Source organism: Neomonachus schauinslandi, chromosome 2, assembly GCF_002201575.2.
Source record: "Neomonachus schauinslandi chromosome 2, ASM220157v2, whole genome shotgun sequence".
Lineage (NCBI taxonomy): Eukaryota > Metazoa > Chordata > Mammalia > Carnivora > Phocidae > Neomonachus > Neomonachus schauinslandi.
This window is the reverse complement of record NC_058404.1, coordinates 76,809,134-76,829,490: the sequence shown is the minus strand read 5'-3', so window position 1 is coordinate 76,829,490 and position 20,357 is coordinate 76,809,134. Positions and strand designations below refer to the sequence as shown.

The following is a 20,357-nucleotide window of genomic DNA, read 5'->3' as shown; positions in this document are numbered from 1 at the left end:
TGTTCTTAGCAGAAGCAGGTTCTTGTGCCTTTCCTTTCCTTGGTTACTCAAAAAATGGAGCTGCTGCTGCTACCAGAGGAACAGGGGAACAGGTAGATGGGGGCAGCAGTGCCGGGTCACATAACATTCTCAGCAGTATCTCTAGCCCTTTCCATCACCTTCTCTCCTTGACCAGTCAGGACCTCATTAGGAAATTTGCCCCCCTCTTCTCCCCACCCCAAAACATAATCACATCTTTTTGAACCAGTTAGTAATTATGGAAGATAATCTTGAAAGAGCCCAGATGCTGCCATCCATTTATGCTTTATTGAGGAGGATCTTGCAAACATGCAGCATCTAGGCATTTTCTTTGTGCTGTCTCAGCATCGTAGTTGCTGATGGAAGCATGAACGCTCATTAGCATTTTAAGAGATTTTAATAAAAATTGTTAGTTTGACAAAAGACATGGGACAGGTTTAATCAGGAATACCATATTTTAATCTCTGGTGCTAATTCAATCCTTGCTTCAATAAGAGAATAATTCTCTGACCAGGAACAGGGAAATGTAGAAACTGTGCCTGGGAAACAGTGAGAATTTTATAGTCCTAGCTTTATCCCCTGCATTTTCATTGCTCTTTGTCTGCATGTCTCTCAGGGCACTGGGAATGCTTTGCTTTATATTTCACAATAGACACTTCACATTTGCCAGGGATCTGTCCAGGGATCTTGGTGAATACCCAGCTTTTCTTGGACCCTTGGAGCACCAGGCTTCATTACTGGGAGGTCAAGTGAACTTAATCACTGGCTAGCGTGGATTCCTGCCTTAGCAACATGGCTCCCTCTCACGGGTCATCAGAGTCCTTTGTACCATCAGAACCCTAAAGACCATTTCTTGGAATGTAGAGGTTGCTCGGAAAGGTTTTACGCGTGCACGTATGTCTCCTCATAAGACTGTAAACTTCTGGGCGGTAGCGATCATCGTGTTTCTTCATCTTTATATCCTCTAACAGCCCAGCATCGGTTATTGCTGAGGGAGGAAGGGAGAACTGTTCCTGCATCAACTCATGTCCCTGTCTGTTCAGCTGCACTGTCACGAAATGATTCTCCTTCATGTTCTCAAATAAAGGAACATTATTTGGATAGGTAATTAGATAGGTCACTCCTGTTAACTCTCTATAGGTCTTTGGTTTTGTTTTTTTGTTTTGTTTTGTTTTGTTTTTGGTAAATGCTTGAGGTTCCATACTTTAAAAAAAAATTCAATTTGGGAGTTTTGAAGAATGCTTTTCTTGCCATCATTAGTTTGCTAAGAAAGCTGCACTTCCTGGTGATTTAGTGACACGTTTGTCAGGTACACGTGAAAGTAGCCTTTCAGTTGGCCCCCACCATGTGCCACATCCTTCCCTGAGGCTCAGGCTTTGGCCTGGTTCGTGCTCTCTTTTAGTTGCCAGGGAACCGGTTCCCACACCTCCTCTGTCTCCTGGTCTCTTTCCTTGCTGCCTGTGAATCCCAGCACACACTGTGCTTGTAATTGCTGGGCTGTACAGGGAATCGGGATAGGTCGGAGTAGGGGTTTAATCAAAACACATTGGGAAAGTTACAGTGGTTCCCAGGAACTCAATTAGTAGATTACTCCGAGGAGTCACCCATCCATGTGAAAATGTATATGGAGGTAAAAATGCCTTCATTTTAGTCCCTTCCAAGACTTCCTTCTTAGAGAGCCCTTGAGTTAGACAGAACACATCAGCCTGCAGTCAACTAAAGTTTACTCAAATTAGCTCAAGAAAGGGACTTGTGAAAAGAATGTTACCTGCTTCCAGGAGAGCTAAGCAAGCAGGCCTGGGGGAGGGCAGGGACAAAGGCAGGTCTTAGGACATCAGCAGTGGGCCTGCGTACTGGACATTTCCCTAGGTTCTGAGTGTTCAGAAGAGAGAAGGTCCCTGCCCAGCCCCCTGACTCAACCAGCTGCGGCTGGAGGTGTGGGGCTGCCCCGTTCTGGGCTGTGAAATTTAGACATGCAAGTAAGCTGATCACTATCCGCTGTTGTTTCCAGGTATTACAGTCTACCTCCCCCATCACTGGAATCTAGGGGTGAGCAGTGATCAAAAGGGATCTTTCCATTTATTTTTTGAGATAGAACTTTCTCCAGGATGACATTTTTCCTGTCTTTATTCCATTAAGAACTTGGCTGGTATGAATTTAATTTGGATCTCTTATTCCCATGACTGGCAATTTTCAGTCTAGGAAGGGTTAGATTAGAAGAACAGATTTGAAATGAATTATTTAGAAAAAGATCTCTTATAGCCATTGTACATTCAACAATTCGAAAACATTTCTCAGCCATTGGACTCAAGGCTTTATGCTAGATGTTTTAAGAAAAGTATACTAATAACTAATACTGAGTTAGTGTTACATGTCAGTGAGTTTACATGTAGGAGCTAATTTTAATTTTCTTGCACATCTTTCAACTAGGTAGGTCTTGTGACTATCCCTATATTCAGAGCAGAAAATTAAGACTTGGGAAGTTTAAGCAACTTAAATATATATATATATATATTGAGGGGCACCTGGGTGGCTCAGTTGGTTAAGTGTCTGACTCTTGATTTCAGCTCAGGTCATGATCTCAGGGTCCTGAGATTGAGTGCCACATCAGACTCCACGTCTGGGTGTGGGGCCTGCTTAGGATTCTCTCTCTCTCTCCCCCTGCCCCAGCTCAAGCTCTCTATTTCTCTCTAAAATAAATAAAATCTTTTTAAAAAATCTTGAGTTAATGTATAAAATTCATGAAAAAAAAAAGCGGTGGGAAACAAATTGGACAGGCAGGTAGTAAGACAAATGATGGGGTTATTCTGTTGGTCACAAAGACCCACTGAAGTTTTGGATCCTAGGGGTCATATCAGAACTATCCTTAGAGAAGTTTCCTGGCAATCCTGTGTGGAATGGCTGAGACAGAGAGTAACCAGGGAAGCCTTTGATGAGGCACTAGGAGAAGCCAAAGGAGGACCAGGGTGGTAGCTGTGGAAACAGAACTGACTGGAGAACCTTGTGGTTTTCTTTCAGGCTTCCCTTGAAGTCCCCTCTCTGGGCCTGGGTTTTAAACAAACTAGCTTTTAAACATTTGAGCATAGACTACAGCTGATTTTGGAATTGCCTTTCATTTCTGCAGCAAAGAAATAGAACAAAACAAAAAAGCTAAATTTTGAAACACTGCCTGTGAGAAACAAAATGATAGAACTCTGAGGAGTCACTGGGTAGTATTGTCATCCAGTTAAGAGTGGCCTGAAAGGGACCTTACACACACACCCACATTGCTACACAGTTTTTCTCCATGTCAGAGTGAAGGAGACAAAACCTGTGAGAAGCATGTTTGCCACTCAGGACAGGGGCCGATTTGTTGTCTCTCAGAACTGCTTTTCCTTGGCCTCGCGTTCCTAAGAGAACACGCTGCTGCTGGTCTTACTGTCCACATGTCCACACAAGGTGGTTACATGGGATCTGAGAAAACAGACCAATTTTTAATGCCTCCTATTCTTGAGGCTTGTATCGCATTCCAGAAGAACTTCTGGATGATCCTGTTTGAAGCAATGTATATAAGTATTGCGCTTTCCTGGGTTTTGAACTGGACTCGGTATCTGCGAGGTTCTTACTTCATCCAGAGAAGAGTAGACCCAGTGTCTCTAACTTGTGAACACTCTGGGACGGGTGTCTCCCTGGCTTGGCCCTGTCATGTATGCCTTTAATCAGCAAGTATGAATTCAGTGTTGTGTGTACCAGGCACTGTGCTGCATACGGGAGATGCAGTGATGAATAAGGCACAATTATTATGGGACTTGGGTACCAGGATAGTTTGGGCATAGAGGCAAGCAGATAAGTTCACCAATACAAAAAATGTTGAAGAGGCTTCTCAGTATTTGGTAAGTCCTTTGACCTTGGAAGCTTCTGAAAGGAATAATTAAAAAAAGAAAAGGGTAAAGAAAGTCAATTATAGTTCAAAGAGAAAAGTTTGAGTTCAAAAGCCTAAGAGCCCTTAGGGATAAAGAAAAAATTCCCTAAGCAGACATAATGATAAACCTGTTATGAATAATAGTCATAATATGAGTTTTTCAATTCTTTTAAGAATTAGGGATATTTTTGGATTGGACTGGGAACTTCAGCCCTATTGAGTTAGAACCTATCTTTTAGTTTTATCTTTTATTTCCCTCTCGTTCCTAGTAGTTAGTCTTTAAAATGGTTAGGAGGAGTTCTTGCTGTCAAGTAAGAAGTAAAGAAGAGGGTCAAGCCAGGGCTGCACTCTGGATCTGGAATCCACAGGAGAGTATGGAAGGTGATTCAGTCCTAGGCATGAAGCTAAGTTCTGAGAAGGGCTCCACCTTTGCAGGGACTCCCTGAGGTCCGCCACAGGGTCGCTGTGGGATCTGGGGACTCCGTACCCACATTTCTTGGAATTACCTACAGTTCTAAACCTTATATGCCACTAATAAGTAGCTTGTTCTGCTCTGGTGCCATGATAGTTTCCTTTACTTTATTCCATTGAGGTCAAGAGTAAAACAGTATCAAACAGAGCAATACACTGTCAATTTCCTGATACCCAGTCTGATTTGAAAATACTTTAAGGAAGAAATGTGTTAATGATATAGGGAAGAGATGGGGAGAAAGAGATGCCTCCTCTCTTTTTGTAACATCATACTTTTGTACAATGTAAGCATTTTCTATTCTTTAAGGATTAGCTAGCTGAAGATTTGTAAATTTTTCCCGATAAATAACGGTCACTCTCCTCTTTCAGCAGATTTCTGCACATGGCAGATCTTCTTCCAATGTAAATGGTGGACCTGAACTTGGTCGTTGCATGAGTCCTGAAGGTAGTCCTCAATCTGATGATTACTTTTATAAAGGAAGTCACCCATGTGAACTTGGTGGCCACCCAAAACCCACTTGTGCTAAATTATGGTCTTCCTCAATAGGGATGTAATCATGTCACCGATTAGCCTAATGAGCCTTGGTGAGGTCACTTCAGGATATATAAAATATCCTTGTTTTTAATTAAGCTAACCCAATTTCAGATTTTACACTTGGGCTTCCTTTATTTTTCCTTAGTGGCAGTCTGCTCACAAGTCTTACATGTAGACTTCCCTTTCTCTCAATTAGGTAGCAAAGGTGTGTTTCTTCATTGGATGTCTGCTCTGTGCTGGGCCCTGGGGATACATTGTAAAAAGTAGTCCTTTTAACCACTTCCTTCTCCTGCCTCTCCCCCGCCCTTCCCCTTTTTGAGAGGACTTTGAGCCAGGAGTTAGCCTTAACAGGTATCCCACAGCTGGGTAGACTTTTCTCTACTAGAAAATCTTAAGGAGAAATCTTGAAAATTTTTAAGATCGAATCCCCACCATCATCCCCTTTCCCTTCCTCGAGAGTTAACAAAGAGGTTTACAAAGCTTAGGTTAAATTTTCTTTTACTTATTTCAGCTGATATTTCAGGGATATGTTAGGTTTATTGATTATGTTGGTTTCAGATTTCACAACAAGGTCAAAAGGAAATTGGTGATTCAGGTTTTCAGGTGTTCAGAAACTATGCTTAGAAATTTTCTTATGGTTCACCATAGATTTAGAAATCAATTGCATTGCAATTTATTATTTTACAGAAATGTAGGAATCAAGGTGAAATGCTGATGTGTTTGCTAGACTTTGCATTTATCCTTTTGTGCAGGTGTGAATGGAAACAGGTGTTCTGAATCATCAACTCTTCTTGAGAAATACAAAATCGGGAAGGTTATTGGTGATGGGAATTTTGCAGTAGTCAAAGAGTGCATGGACAGGTGAGTGGATGGTGAGGATAATCATTTGTTTACCTACATTTCTCCCCTGGAGTTTATTCTTACTAAGCTGAATGAAAGAACAAAAGGCCTTCCTGGGAGGTCTCTTTTTCCCCCTTCCTGAAAAAGTCTACAGTTAGGTAGGACCAGCTGTTTTGTAAGCCCACAGGCAGTTTGACCTGGAAAAAATAGGTATAGGCCCAGAGTATAAACTTGCTTTGTACGCAGTTGGGCTGAGAGATTTATCAGGTCTCATCCATGAGCCAGAGAGGAATAGGAAAGAATTAGATTCATTTAAAAAAAAAAAAAATCTCCTATAGCACTTATCTGTGTCAGGCATGTTCTCGATGCTGTGCTTGTATTATTAACCCCTTTAAGCCCCACAGTAACCCTCTCAATTAATACTTAATTGTAAATACTAGGAGTTCAGATATATGAGCTCTGACTCTATTCAGATCAGGGTCAGCCAACTTTTGCCTATATTAAAATTATATTTTTGCTTATTCAACTTTATGTTGTTTAAGGTCCTAAATTCTCAAGTGGTAAGAAATCCATTCTTTTTAAATTCCAGGCCTTTTGTAAACAATATACAAACTGGAAAAGACTCAGGTTAGAGCTTTTGTGTTTATAGGTCAATACCCTACTTGTTCTAAGTGGTAATTTTTATTATTGGTGGGGAGTTTTCCAGAAAGCTTTTCCTTTTTGCCGCATCTCCAGTGAAGCTTTCGTGCTCCTTGTAGAGGACACTGCCCTGTCCCCTGAGTCCTTTTACTTAGCTCTGGTGCACAGTTTGCCACCCAAGTAACAAATTAAGCATCTAAGATACGATCTCTACGGACTCATTAGAAATCTGAGTCAGGTTTTGTTTTATGTTATGCGGAAGCAATTTAAGTGAAAGTTGCTCTTCTCAGGTCAGCTTCCGCAGTGTGTGCTGTGACCATGTGGCAAAAGCAGTTGCACTTGAGAGAACTAATGTATTCCCAGAATACTGCAGTGTTTTTTGTTGAACTGTTTTCCTAGCTAAACAATACTTTTTGGCATGTTCAGATTAAATTGTGTTAAAGGTGATTAAACGTTAACAACCTCAACATTTGTACGTCCAAGTAAATGATCTCTTTCCTACCAGATACAGGCATTTAAGGGTGTGGCTAAAATGGCACCAGCTGGAGTTTTGGCTGAGAAAGAGATATTGAAAGCCTAGGGCCTTTTAGTCATTAGTAGATTAACGTAAAGATATATTGATCATAGAAAAATTTTAGTTATTTTGATTAATTTTTCTTAATTTTATTCTGCCTCCTAAGAGAACTCTTTTGAGATTTAAGTATGGAAAAAATTTCTTGTCCAGCTTTGATACAACAGAGTTTTAAATACTTTTAATATGTGAATTATTTAATATTATAATTATTAACATCATAAAATGAGAATGACAGTGTGGCTTTGGATTTTTTCATTTCTTTTTTTGGGTACCTTTCTCCCTGACCCCACTCACTATCGTCCCTAATGTACAGAGGAGGAAGGTAGTACTTCTCTATTGAACTGTTTTCCTATTCTAAAAGATATTTAGAAGAATATCTTCGTTTCCTTTAGTAGAGGAAATCGGGAATGATTGTATCTTTGTGTCTTTAATTGCCTTTCTCTGATTATTTCATAGGTCCACTGGAAAGGAATTTGCCCTGAAGATTATAGACAAAGCCAAATGTTGTGGAAAGGTACAGTATAAGAAACTGAGAAACTTGGTGAGATGTTTACTGCGGTGAAGGAATTTAAGTGGGCATTGACAAGGCCTTAATAGGAATAGACCATTGATAATAATAGGGGAAACACTATCAACATGGTTTTTTTTTCCTTGTCATTTTTCACTTTAATCCTAAAATAATAAATTGACTTGATCCGGTCCTAGCTATAGAAAATGTAAGTTCTCTTCTTTGGGAGATGCGTATATGAAAACTCAGCAATGCTCAAAAGATCTATCACAAACTGTGATGAGTCTAAGACTTCACCTTACTTTCCAACTAATGAGTTAGCCTTCTTGCTTTATGGATGCTGGCTGAAGACACAGGATTGCTGGGTCAGAGACAAAAGACTTTTATAACTTGTGACACAGCAGGTAGCATTGGTTCTCTTGGCTCCCAAGTCCCACGGAAGTGATGCAGAGGGGCCCAGCCGGTTGCTATACACAGAATAGGTTTAGATCACAGCTGAGGATCCTCAAGCTTAGTAAACCCCCAGTCTTATGAGGGGGCTGCTAGCAAACCTGTCCAAACTTTGCCCCAGAGGAAAACTATTTTTATGATAATGGTCAGGAAACCAATCTGTCCTCTACCCTTGAGGGAGACCCTATCTCTATGATCTCTATGTTACAAATACCCTTGGGAAGATAGTTTGTAACAAAAGCTGATAGAGGATATGTAGAAACACCATGAAGAATTGCCCCTCCCTCCCCCCCATCAACTTTTTTTCTTCTGTCCCACTCTCAGGCTGATCTGGGAAAGATCAAATGATGAAGTGCTGCTGGAGTATTGATATGTTAACTATGTTTGAAAAGATAATAGCTCGGATGACAAAGACCTTTTTAAAATTACTTTCTGTTAGCATAGCAGTTAAGAAAGCGGCTCAAGAACTCCTAGGTGGCTAGTCTGAATTAAAGTGTAGATTAGAATACACAGTAGATTTTTGTGGACAGTACGAAAAAACAGTGTGGTACCTCATTAATTTCTTTTTTGTTTGATTGCATTTTGAAATGATAATATTTTGGATATATTGGGTTATGTAAGTTATTAGTGTTATCTGCATCTTTTTACATTTCTTAATGGGGGCATCAGAAAATTTAGATTTCTATATGTAGATCACATTCTATTTCTGTTGAACCGTGCTGTTCTAGTGCCAGAGTGTATGAAGTTTTAGTCTTGGTTCTGCTTCTTTTTGCTGTGCTACCTTGGAAAAGTTACTTAACCCCTCTGTTTGTTTCTCCCTCTAAAATGTGGTTGTTAATAATATCTAAGACACAGGTTATTGTGAGGATTAACTGAATTCAGGTATGGAAAACATGTAGAGAAATACCAGTATATAAGATTTTAGCACATGTTAACTGTTAACATTATTAATATGCCACAGAAATTCAGAATGTATAATTAATTAAGATTTAAAGTGATAGTCGTGATTTTATATTAATGGAACTCCTAAAGTGGCCTTCATTGGAAATTTACAAAACTATGTATTTTTAACAGAAAACTTAAAATATTATGTTGAAGTTTGAGAAAGGCAAAAGGCAAATTTGTCATATGTTGTTTTTTTTTTAACCACACTGTGACAGCTAATGAAGCAGAGACTGTACAAAATGCCCCCCTTTTCTTTGAATAAGTAAGGTTTTCCTACAGTTAATATTCTTTAAATAAAATGTGTGCTTTTACTTATTGTTCTAACAATATTATTAAATTTTTAACTACAAAGCCTTTTCCTCATATGTAAGTAAGTGTTGCTCTTTCTGGTATTGTGGAATTTAAGCAGAATGTGTCATAATTTTGGGAGCCAAGTTCTAAGCAACTGTAATAAAGTATTTTTATCAAAAAAGTAAAAAAAAAATTGCTATGGTAGGGATATTGTTTACCTGATTAAATTTTAAGCAGCTGTTTTAGTAGTTGAAAAAAGCTCTTTATGTGCAAAAATATGTCTGGTACACTAAATGCTGAGGCAAATGATTAGGTCACTTTAAACATTTGGATCTGTTTTTCCTTGTCGTTGAATGTCATCCTGTTTTTATAATTCATGATCATATGCTTATTTCCATCCTCACATTTTGCTTATTTGAGCAACTATTTCTACTTTGTATAAAATTATAATTTAAAAACTTGGTTTGTTCCAAATAAGTTGATTTCCCCGTTGACTTTTATTTTTGAAAAAATTGGTATAGAGAATTTCTTTTTTAAGACAAAATCTAGGGGGAGGCATAGTGGAATCAGCTACTATTCTGGGGTGTTGTTGGTTACCTCTGTTTTGTGGGTTGTACACAGAAACTAAATTACTAAAATGTATCATCTCTCCAGGCTTGGACATAGAGGAATTTTGCACATTACCTTTAATGACTTGCTAAACAAGATATACCAGTTTCACTGATGAACAGAGGTTCAGATTAAATAGCTTCCCAAAAGTCACACAGAGGCAGAGCAGTGATTGGAATTTTGTGCTCGTTGATTATGTAGCCTGTACATTAGCCAGTCTGCCACGTTCCCTGTTCAAGTTCAATTTATTCATTTGTTCATGTAATAAGAACCTGGAGAAAAAAATCTCAACCTTTTCTGGCCTTCTCTTTGCTTTTCTGTCATATACTTGTACATTATCAGATTAATCGACTCATTTACCTAAAATTTGATGTGTGTGCAAGAAACTGTGCTAGGAATAGGGTAATCTCACATATAAATTAATACCAGTTCTGCAGAGAATATATGGGAGTTTGGAGGAAGCACATGAGTGAAGTAGGTGATCAGTGAAGATGCCATGAGGAAGCATTTGAGCTGAAACTCCAGCAGTGGTTAGGACTTCAATAGAAGCAATGAAAGAAAAGCCTTCCAGGGGCCTAGCACAGCCTGAGCAAAGGCCCAGAGGATGGAAAGCATGTTAGGTGCCTCTGAGTAGGAGATCATTACAAGATTTGCCATGGGGCCAGATTTATGGAGGCTGTTGAGAAGGCTGTGGTGTTTGTAAATTTAAGAATTCTTCCATTGCATGGAGCACTGGGTGTTACACGCAAACAATGAATCATGAAACACTACATCAAAAACTAATGATAGACTGACTGTATGGTGACTAACAGCATAAAAAAAAAAGAATTCTTCTTTATCTAATATTCTAAAAAGTGTTCATTTTAAATGATTATTTATTAAATTTGCATAGTGTACGAAGCTCTGAGCTCTCTGTTACGGTGCTTCGAAGTGGTCTGCCCTTTTCTTCCCACAGTTACGCATTCATCACCTCCATGTAATGGGCCCAAGCACAACACAAATCCAAATGTATATTGTATTTGTTTCCTGAGGCTGTTGGAATAAATTACTACAAACTTGGTGCCTTATAACAGCAGGAATTTATTCTCTCACAGTTCTAGAGGCCAGAAGTCTGAAATCCATACTCCCTCTGGAGCTCTAGGGGAGAATCTGTTCTTTGACTCTGAGTAGCTTTGGTGGCTGATGGCATTCCTTGGCTTACGGCCACATCCCTCCAATCTTGGCCTCTCTCCTCCCATCACTCTCCTCTGTGTGTTTATTTTTCCTCTTCTGTCTGTGAAATCTCCTTCTGCCTCCATTCATAAGGACAGTTGTGATGGCACCCAGATAATCCAGGGTTATCTCCTCATTGCAGAATCGTTAATCACATCTGCAAAGACCCTTTCTCCAAATAAGGTTATATTTACAAGTTCCAGGGGTTAGGCCTTGATATCTTTGGGTGGCTGTTATTCAATCCACTACATACATCTTACTACAGAAATCATATGGGGTGATTTGGACATTTACTCCCTCTCATTGGGGAGCAATACTCACTAAGCAATGTGGAATCCAGCTAGACAGCCACTGTTGGCCAAGAGCAATGCATGCTGTCTTTATTCACTCACTCATACACTTCAGAACCAACTGTGCTGGTTGCTGGAGAGCGAGGTAAACAGAAGCCTTCAGACAGCAGGGTGAGAGCAGTGATTGAAGCAAGAACAGGGGGCACAGAGAGAAGGAAGGTGCCTAACCCAGCCACGATTGAGCGGGGGAGGCTATTTAGAGGAGGTGAGGTCCAATCTAGACCTGAGGAACACAGAGGAGTCCCCCAAGGAGTGTGTGTGTTGTGGGGGGGGGCGGGGGTTCCAGACAGAGAAAACCTGTACAAACACCTGTAGGCCCAGGCAAGAGATTGACAATAGGGATAGAAGTGAATGGGTGGATTCAGAGGCTGTTGAGAAGGTGGACCTGGCAGGAGCTGGGGACTGATGGGCTGTAGTGGAGGATGAGGGAGGGGCTGGGAGAACACTGTCTGCTTTGGGCAGCCAGGTTGATTTAGCCGGACAGAAGGCACAGGAGGAAAGGCTGCTTTGTGGGGCTGGGGCCATTAGAGACAAGATGATTAGTTTTGTTTGGGAGAGTTGTTTATTCCCTAATCCATCTCTCTCTCTCTCTCTCTCTCTCATTAAAAACCACCATGGCCAAAGATAAGGTGGTATCTTTTGCCAAGTTAGCAGTTTTCTTTGTATTTACTCTCACTCAGAACCCTGGAACACTGCCACGAAATGATTCATATGTAAATTATTTGGAGTTAGAGTCCTGAATCACTTAACAGGAATAATGGTAGATGGCTGAATAATGTAAGTTCACGGCAGTTTGAGAGAAAAGTGACGCTTGTACTGTATTGAGAGATTTTTTCCTGGCAAATGTAATCTAGAGAGTGTTTTTACGTATTGGGCACAGTGATTCCACAGGGGTTGCCTAAGAAATCGGAGATGACATTTGTAAAGATTTTTATGGGCTACTTTTGTTTTGCTTCCGATGATGATCAGTTTAAAAAGCAGGTTGTTCCTTCCCACACAGTTTTACAGGCAAAGTCAGAGGTTGGGGGACAAAGGCTACCATCTCCCACATTCCAGCAGAAACTCACTGAGTGAGTAGAACCCTAGCCTTCGTGGAGGAGAGCCCAGGGCTGAGCTAATGAGCCATGGTGGGCGGCATGCGGCAGCACTCGCTCAGTATTTCAGATGTAGCACTGCTGGTGGTCCTGGGGAAGTTCCACAATCAGAAAGTTCCCAGAAGACTTTCTCTTGAGCCTTTCTTGAAAAAGATAACTTTTGAGAGGTGTTGTCTCCCTAGGTGGTAGACATCTTATTTTAACAGGGATTTGAGAGAGCTCCTGGGGTACTGGTGATAGGGATGATTTTACATGTGTCACTCTCAATTAGCATCCCTACCAGAGCCCCTGAATAGAGGGAAACTTACAGACTCCTCCAACTTCGGAGACAATAGGGAGGAAGGGGGGGTGTACTGAAGTGATAGATCCATTTAGCTTTAAAATAAAACGCCTTTCTTACTGCAGTGGTAGTAACTCCTGTTGTCTTGGCTTCATGTAGAGTGAAAGAAATGCATTTGCTCACCTTTACGTGTTCGCAAAAGTACATCTAACTCTGCCTGTTAGTGTGATAAAGGGCAGACTTGGCACAGATGATCCAGAGGCCTCGAAGTAAGTGAACCAATGTGGAGTGTTTGCTGAGTCTTTGTCCCTGTGGCCACAAGGAGTTGGCTGTCAAGCTGCTTCTCTTGGGAGGGACCAGGGCACTGTTTGCTGCTTGGTGCTGCAGCTCTGTAACTTAGACAGAAGGGATTGCTAATGGGTAGGCGGCCCTGTCCCCGGCCTCCCTGTCGTGGTTTGTTAGGGTCTGAGATCTGGAAGCCTTTGCTGAGTCTCAGGCTGGATGGAGACTTCCCACCCCTGCTCATTAAGGGGCATAGATTTTCCTCCCTGTGCAAAGCCTGGTGTGATTCTGCCTGGACCTCTCTCGTTCCTGTCTTTTCAAGGAATTAAGTATTTTCTGCTTTGCAGCTATCATTTTCACTTGGAAATATTCTTTTACTGAAGTATTCCTTTTTAAAAGGTGATATTGTGTTGTACAAAAAATGTGGGCTTGGATGTCAGAAACCTAGGTTTGCATTTTCCCTCAAAAGACTGTTCTAAGGATAAAGTGTTAAGACATTATACAAATACTTCCTTTGCAAAGAGACTGACAGATAGTGACTAGGTTCCTAGTAAATGTTGGTTCTTTTCTTTTCTTGCTTCAGTTTAGCATTTGCACTGCCATTTGCCAACATTCACTGAGTGACTACTTGGACAAGCACAGTGCATTCAGCACTGGAGAAATGGCCCATGTGGGCAGGAGTTTGCACAGGGTTCCTGTGGATGCTCCTCATTCATTTGATATAATGTATATTAATCTGTTGTTTGAGGTGGCTTAGAGTAAAAAGACGTGTCCACATGGATGCATGAAGTGGAGAACCTAAATGACATCTTGACCTAGACATAATTATCTTACCACTTCAGTGGAACACTAAATTTAGTGCTAAGATTGATGATAGCAAAGGTGAAAGGAACACTATGAGGGGGACACATAAACACACACACATACACGGATATATACATATGTGTGTATTTAGGTAGCAAAAGCTCTCTCTCATATGGTAAGTTTTATGTAAAAGTTATATTTGAAAACCCAGAATGTGTCAGAGGGCAATTAGTTAATTTAACAGAGCATACCCTAAATTCAAAATAATTTATTGTTATAGCTCATGAGGATTAACAAATGTGATTTTGTTGAAATGTTTTCATGCCTCATAAAAATAGAGCAGTAGTTGTTCATGATTCATGTTTGGCGTATTGAGAATAATTCCTTAATGCTGTGGGTAAACATTTTGCTACAGTGCTGATCCCAGCTGCATGACTCACCAGGATTGATAATCAGGTAGTATTTTCAGGGAAGAGGTTAGAGCTAAAATGAAAACAGTGGTCCCTGTGGTACTCAATGTTTCCTGATTTCTGAAATACGAGACTGTAAGGAACATCCTTCTGGTGAATGATTCCATGCCCAGCCATAGAGGGGACCTTTTTTTTTTTTCTTCTCATATGTTCAACATGAAATTCAAATTCATATTAGTAATGGTTTAAAAAAATTTAATGCTCAAGTTGTATTCCATACACATGCAGTTTCCTTGTATACTTGATCTTGAGTTTGAGTGTATACTCAAAAAGTGGTTCCAGGGGCGCCTGGGTGGCTCAGTCAGTTAAGCATTTGACTCTTGATTTCAGCTCAGGTCATGATCTCAGGGTCATGAGATTGAGCCCTGTGTCGGGCTGTGCTCTGGGCGTGGAGCCTGTTTAACATTCTCTCTCTCTCCCTCTCTTAAAAAAAAAAAAAAAAAAAAGTGGTTCCAGCTGAATCACAAAGCACGGTGCTTTGTGCCCAAGCTTTCTCAGTGTCATGACCTCTTAAGCGTTGGCGGTAATGAAGAGACAAGAAGGTAGTATATTTTATGTGCCAGGGTGGCACCATTGAGCCCTTTCAAGGGACATTTTGAGGATATCAGTTCCTTTTTGTTAGTGACAATGACATGTCACACTGACTTGTCCTGTCCCTATGGAAACCAACTCAGCCAGGGCTTGGTTTTGTCTTTGCACCAAGGGAGATGCTTCCTTCGGCATCCAGTCTACAGTAGTGCATCTTCCAGAATATAGAGCTAGAGAAGAGGTTTCTGTGGTTTCTGACCCACCTCTCTAAACCCTCTCTAAACCCTTCCTTTGACAGGAGCACCTGATTGAGAATGAAGTGTCCATCCTGCGCAGGGTGAAACATCCAAATATCATCATGCTGGTTGAGGAGATGGAAACAGCTACTGAGCTCTTCCTGGTGATGGAATTGGTCAAAGTAAGAGGATGGAAAGATTTCAAGAGATTTCATTGGTGCCAAATCCCAAGACTTACCATATTCTTGAAGGCCCTAATTGGAAACATGTTTTGCTACCTTGAAACTTTTGTTATTTATAATAATTGTTCATGGCACTTGTGTCATTTTTTTCATCTACTCCAGGCTGATGAACCTTCTTTGTTACCTTCATAGGATTGTCACTGTTGACATTTTGCTGTGTTCTTTTATGTGTCCATCAGGGTGGAGATCTCTTTGATGCAATTACCTCTTCAACCAAGTACACTGAGAGAGACGGCAGTGCGATGGTGTACAACCTGGCCAATGCCCTCAGGTATCTTCATGGTCTCAGCATTGTGCACAGAGACATCAAGCCAGAGAACCTCTTGGTATGCCATCTCTGCTTTTTTTGTTCCAATTCATCCTCTCTTCCTTTAAAATGACATGATCACATGCAAACAATATCACTTTAGAGTCTGTACCAATCCTGCAATAAGGGACCGAGAGAATTTAAATTTAGAGAATCACCATGGCTCAAGTCAATGACCATAAATTATTAATGGATATCTTAAATTGATATGCATTTCTGTATTTATTATTTATCAGACATTAGAAAACACGTTTCCATTTGCATTTTGATTGATGGTACTGATGAAAGAAAGGTAAGAAGGAAAACTATTTTGTGAGGCAAAACTTTGAAGAATAAATTAGACAATTGGGAGCTTAGAGGAGACAGAAATAGAATATGATGGTTCATGTATGTGCAGGACAGAACATTGGGAATAATCTAGTCCATTTACCTCAGCTTTATAGGTACAGAAATTTAGACTCAGATGCTAATTTTTCTGGCTGAGAAGTCCCCTGCATCCCATTGTTCTACAGAAGAAAGTCTGTGGCACTCAGAGGGCTTCATAATCTGGTCCCAATTTACCTTTCCAGCCTCCTCTCCTGTTACTAACCCTTCCCCACCCATCTGTCCAGACTGGCACTCAATCTTCATGTCATATTTAGCACATCTCCATGATGGCCTGAGTAAACACAGCTTGCTAATTGGGCCAACCTTTGTGTCTGCATGGTAGAGGAATTTTAGAGAAGCTTACTAGGGACTTCGACCATCACACATCCCCCCAAACACACACAGGACCATTTTTTCGTCTATTTCTACCTTTCAGGGCTGAGTATTGTCATCATTATGGCTTAGGAGGTGGGGTTTTCTGAGTATTCTATATCATGATAATCCAAACTCTGATTTTCCCATCCCTAGTCGTTAGTTAAGACTTAACTTTATCAACACCATTATGTATCATTGCTTATTTCCATACTGGTCTACATTTGCAATGTCCTCTCCTGGCAACGTGGCAAACGTGTTCCTCTCATAAGACACTGAGCAAAAGGCATGTCTTCTTTGACATCACTCCTGACTTCCCGGACAGAGTCAGTCATGGCCCCCTCTAGTTTCTGCTCTACATGCCCTGGTGTGGTGAGTTTATCATGTACTTGAGTGACTCCTTCTCTAGATAAGCACCATTAAGGGCAAGGTTTGTGTCTCCATTATTTGCATGTTGCCAGTGCCCTGAATAGTACCAAGGAAGCACACGGTGGACGTGGAGTAAATGGTTGGTGCCTGAGCATTGACAGTCATTCAGCCAGCTAACAGCTGGTACTTGAACTCAAGTCTTTCCAGCTTGCCTCATACTCGCACTGTGCAAATAATTGTTCAAAGGAATATGCATTGATGTTGAGGCTTTTAGGCCATCCTGGGAACTTTCTGTGAATCCATCTTCCCCTTTTGGTAATACCATTTGATGATTTCTGAGTATCCATTTAAAAGTATGTGAGGTTTTTTTTTTTTTCTTTCTTACTGTCTTCTGCCTTGAGGAGTTATGTTTCATGTCTAGATTTTCCTATTGGGAAAATAAATATCCTTTCTCTGTAAAACAAGATGTATTATAGACTTGGTTTTATGAACTCTAAGAAGGAATGGAGACAATTGTAGACTGGGCCTCAGGACAGAAGTGAGGATATGGTGTTCTCTCCTCAAAACAGTCTTCTCAGCCATTATGACCTGTCAGGCCCAGGCTCCTCCACCACGGGACTGAGATTGGCCAGGGGCTTCAGAAACAAGGGTAGCAGGGCTTCCTCTGGCTATGGCCAGATGTCAATGCCATAGTGTTAATGAGGATGCCTCCTTCATTTCTCCCTGCTGTCCATGGCCCACCTCACCCTGGTGGCTGTGGTTATTGATGTTTTCTGGAAATACAGAGCCACAGGTCCCTAAGGACAATAGGTTACTGTGGAGCCAGCCCATACTGCAGCTCTGATTGCTGAGGCCCGCTGAGGAAGGTGACTGAGGTCGTGGCGAACTCGCCTATAAGCCAGGCAGTGTCCATTTCCCAGCTCATTGATTCCACTCTCACCTGCCCTTTCTTCTGTTTTCCACTCACAATGTGTGGAACATCTCAGAGTCCGATACTGCCTCCTTTTCTTGTGTCACATGATGGGAACCAGGGGTCTCCAAAATGACCTGTCTCAGAATGTAACCAGGAAAGTGGAACCAACTTCCTCATCCAGTCTAACTTGCCCTAGATGAGTCTTCACACCTTTTCAAGACCTGCCGTAACCCCACTCTGCTACCCAAAGGGGAGGAGAAGGAAGAAGATGATAAAACGGATGTCTGGATGAGGCTAATGTGTGATATAAAAGGGTCAGGCTTTGGAAGCCCTTAGTTGCACATATCTAAGTAAAATATGTGCCTGCCATTGAAAACTTAACTAGACCACTCTGCACATTCTGCATTTAGTCAGCAGGTTGGCATTGCCCTAGGATGAGAAAGTGCCATTGAGGCACTAAAAGTAAATACAAAGAGTGACTGTCAGACTCTTCCTACTCTAAAAGCGAATTCCGTTGTTAAGCACCAGAGCATTCAGACATCTGATTTGCATCGCCTTCTCCGGGAGCAGTGTCATAATTTAAACCCCTGCCAGCAGAGATGTATGGGTCGCCGTGTCAGGGAGCACAGGGGTGGCCATTAATGCTGTGAGTTACAGCCTGGTGGTGCCCTGTCAGACTTAACTATGAGAGACCAGTGATAAATTCTGCTTTTCCAGGAGTTCTGGGGACTGGGGAGAGAAGAGGGTTGGTTTCTCATATTTGAAGCCCTTCTAAATCATTGTGTTGACATTTTATTTAGAGAACACGCAGTGTTCACTTCGTATGTGGGATCTGCATTCCTCACATCTTAAACTTTTGCATTCTGAGTGCAACTTTTGACAGAGCACATCTCAGCGGGTGGCGGTGGGGCATTTGAGCGGTTGTGGTTGTTGAGATTACTCAGCATCTGTGTGTGGGTGCAGGCTGCAGTCGGGGTTCTGCCAGGACCACTCTCTTGCTTTCAGACCTGTTGCAGGATGGTGCCATGGGATGGTAAAGGTACTGGCTGGAATCCCCACTTGGTAGCTCTTAGCAACTTGAGTTCTCTGTGCCTCAGTTTCCTCATCTGTAAAACAGAGGTAACAGTTATTTTCCTATTCACTCGGGGGGGGTGGGTGGTGACTCTCAGGTCCAGTGAGATCATGTGTGGAAAAAGCATTGGAATCTCTGTAGTTCTGTGAGATGTCAGTAACTGGGGAGAGAATGGAGCACTCTGCCAAAACAGAAGGCCTTTGGAGTCTCCTATGCATTTGTTTTCAGCTCTTTCTTCAAATCAGTCTCTTAAAGCAATGCCATATGTGTGTATGTCAGTGTCAGTCTCTTAAAGCAATGTCACACATGTGCGTCTGTATGTATTGATACATATTCCTGCTATGAAGAGAATTTCCAGCTAAGATTTTGAAATGGACTCCTATTATCTTTCACATATTTGCCTCTGTGTCTAGCGTTGGGAAGAGATGAATCAGATAAAGTATTATTTCAGGCTTGTCTGCTCCTTATGACACTTCTCTTTTGATGTTTAGCCAAGGAGTGCCACTTGCCCAGACATAATTCAGTGATTATGAACTGCCCAGTACCTTTCTATTTATGCTCCTGCATCTGACTCGGAATTCCTTATAGGGGATATGAGAAATGGGGCTTTGGGGACTTCTGAGTATCTGACGACAACCCTCAAATACCCCCAGGCATCTGTAAATTGCATGTCTAAAGTAAACACTATTTTTCAAAAAAAAATGTACCTAATGAGTGTATTTTAAACTTGTAAAAACAAAATAACAATGACATTAATAAAACTTTTTTTTTTTTTTTTGCTTTCATGATACATTTAAAATTATAATGTTGCTTAGAATGTTCTTATCACTGCAATTACTTAGGGAATTTCTGAAGTCTGGGTTTCAGTAAATGCGTCATAAATTCTAACTGTAGTTCTCGATATCGGATTGTTCTTGTTAATGTTTACATTAAACATAATGGATGGAAAGTCGTCCTAAGACCCTGGCAAGACTGAGAACCTGGTTTCTCCTGCTTTAGGCTAAATCATTAGTAGCTTTGAATATGCCTCTGCTGAGCTGTGGCTGACTCAGAATGATAAATATCTGTGAGGGACTCCACAGCCTCACCATCACTCCCATGAAACCTAAAAGTCATAAAGATGTGTGCAGGGGATGTATACTTAGTACATAAATGTGGAAGCAGTTACTAAAATACTAAGGTGAAAAACATTCTTCTTAAACCGATGAGGACATCACAGGTAAGGAAGGTATTCCAGTGTCATGCTTTTTAAATGCCTCTCTAGACTGGGTATCGCTGACATGGGGGAGCCCTGAGGTTTTGATGCTTTTTCACGATGTCTATAAATCACTCCCCCTCATTAAGTATCAGACTAATGGAAGATGTTATTAACATGCTTATCTTGAAAAAACATAATTTTCTAAATTGCTCATCCTTTAGTAAGGAGTGGTTTGAGTGAGGATCTGGTTCAGTTCATAGTAAAATATGAGGAAAAGCAAACTAAATAGAACAAAATTATAAAAGTAGGGAAAGACATTACGTTAGTACAGATTAGATCTCTGCAGTTATTCTCTGAAATTCACCCTTCTCAAAATGGACATCTGAGAGATGAATAGGCAAGCACGTTAAAGTTTATGCAGTTAAATCTAAAACCATCTATTTAAAATGTAACTTTCAGACTTGGATCCCATAAGGAAAGT

General features: G+C 41.0%; 1 protein-coding gene across 3 annotated transcripts in view; it reads left to right on the top strand.

Annotated features, from left to right (window-relative positions):
- Window positions 1-20,357, top strand: part of DCLK2 (doublecortin like kinase 2) — a 144,077-nt gene that overhangs the window by 108,702 nt on the left and 15,018 nt on the right. For 2 of the 3 annotated variants that reach the window (XM_021698880.2, XM_021698879.2), the window contains 5 exons: window positions 4,760-4,835; window positions 5,678-5,786; window positions 7,435-7,492; window positions 15,100-15,219; window positions 15,459-15,605. In XM_021698880.2, the coding sequence (XP_021554555.1) occupies window positions 4,760-4,835; window positions 5,678-5,786; window positions 7,435-7,492; window positions 15,100-15,219; window positions 15,459-15,605 (510 nt within the window). The remainder of the gene's footprint in view (window positions 1-4,759; window positions 4,836-5,677; window positions 5,787-7,434; window positions 7,493-15,099; window positions 15,220-15,458; window positions 15,606-20,357) is intronic. The other variant, XM_044912602.1, reaches the window with a different exon arrangement.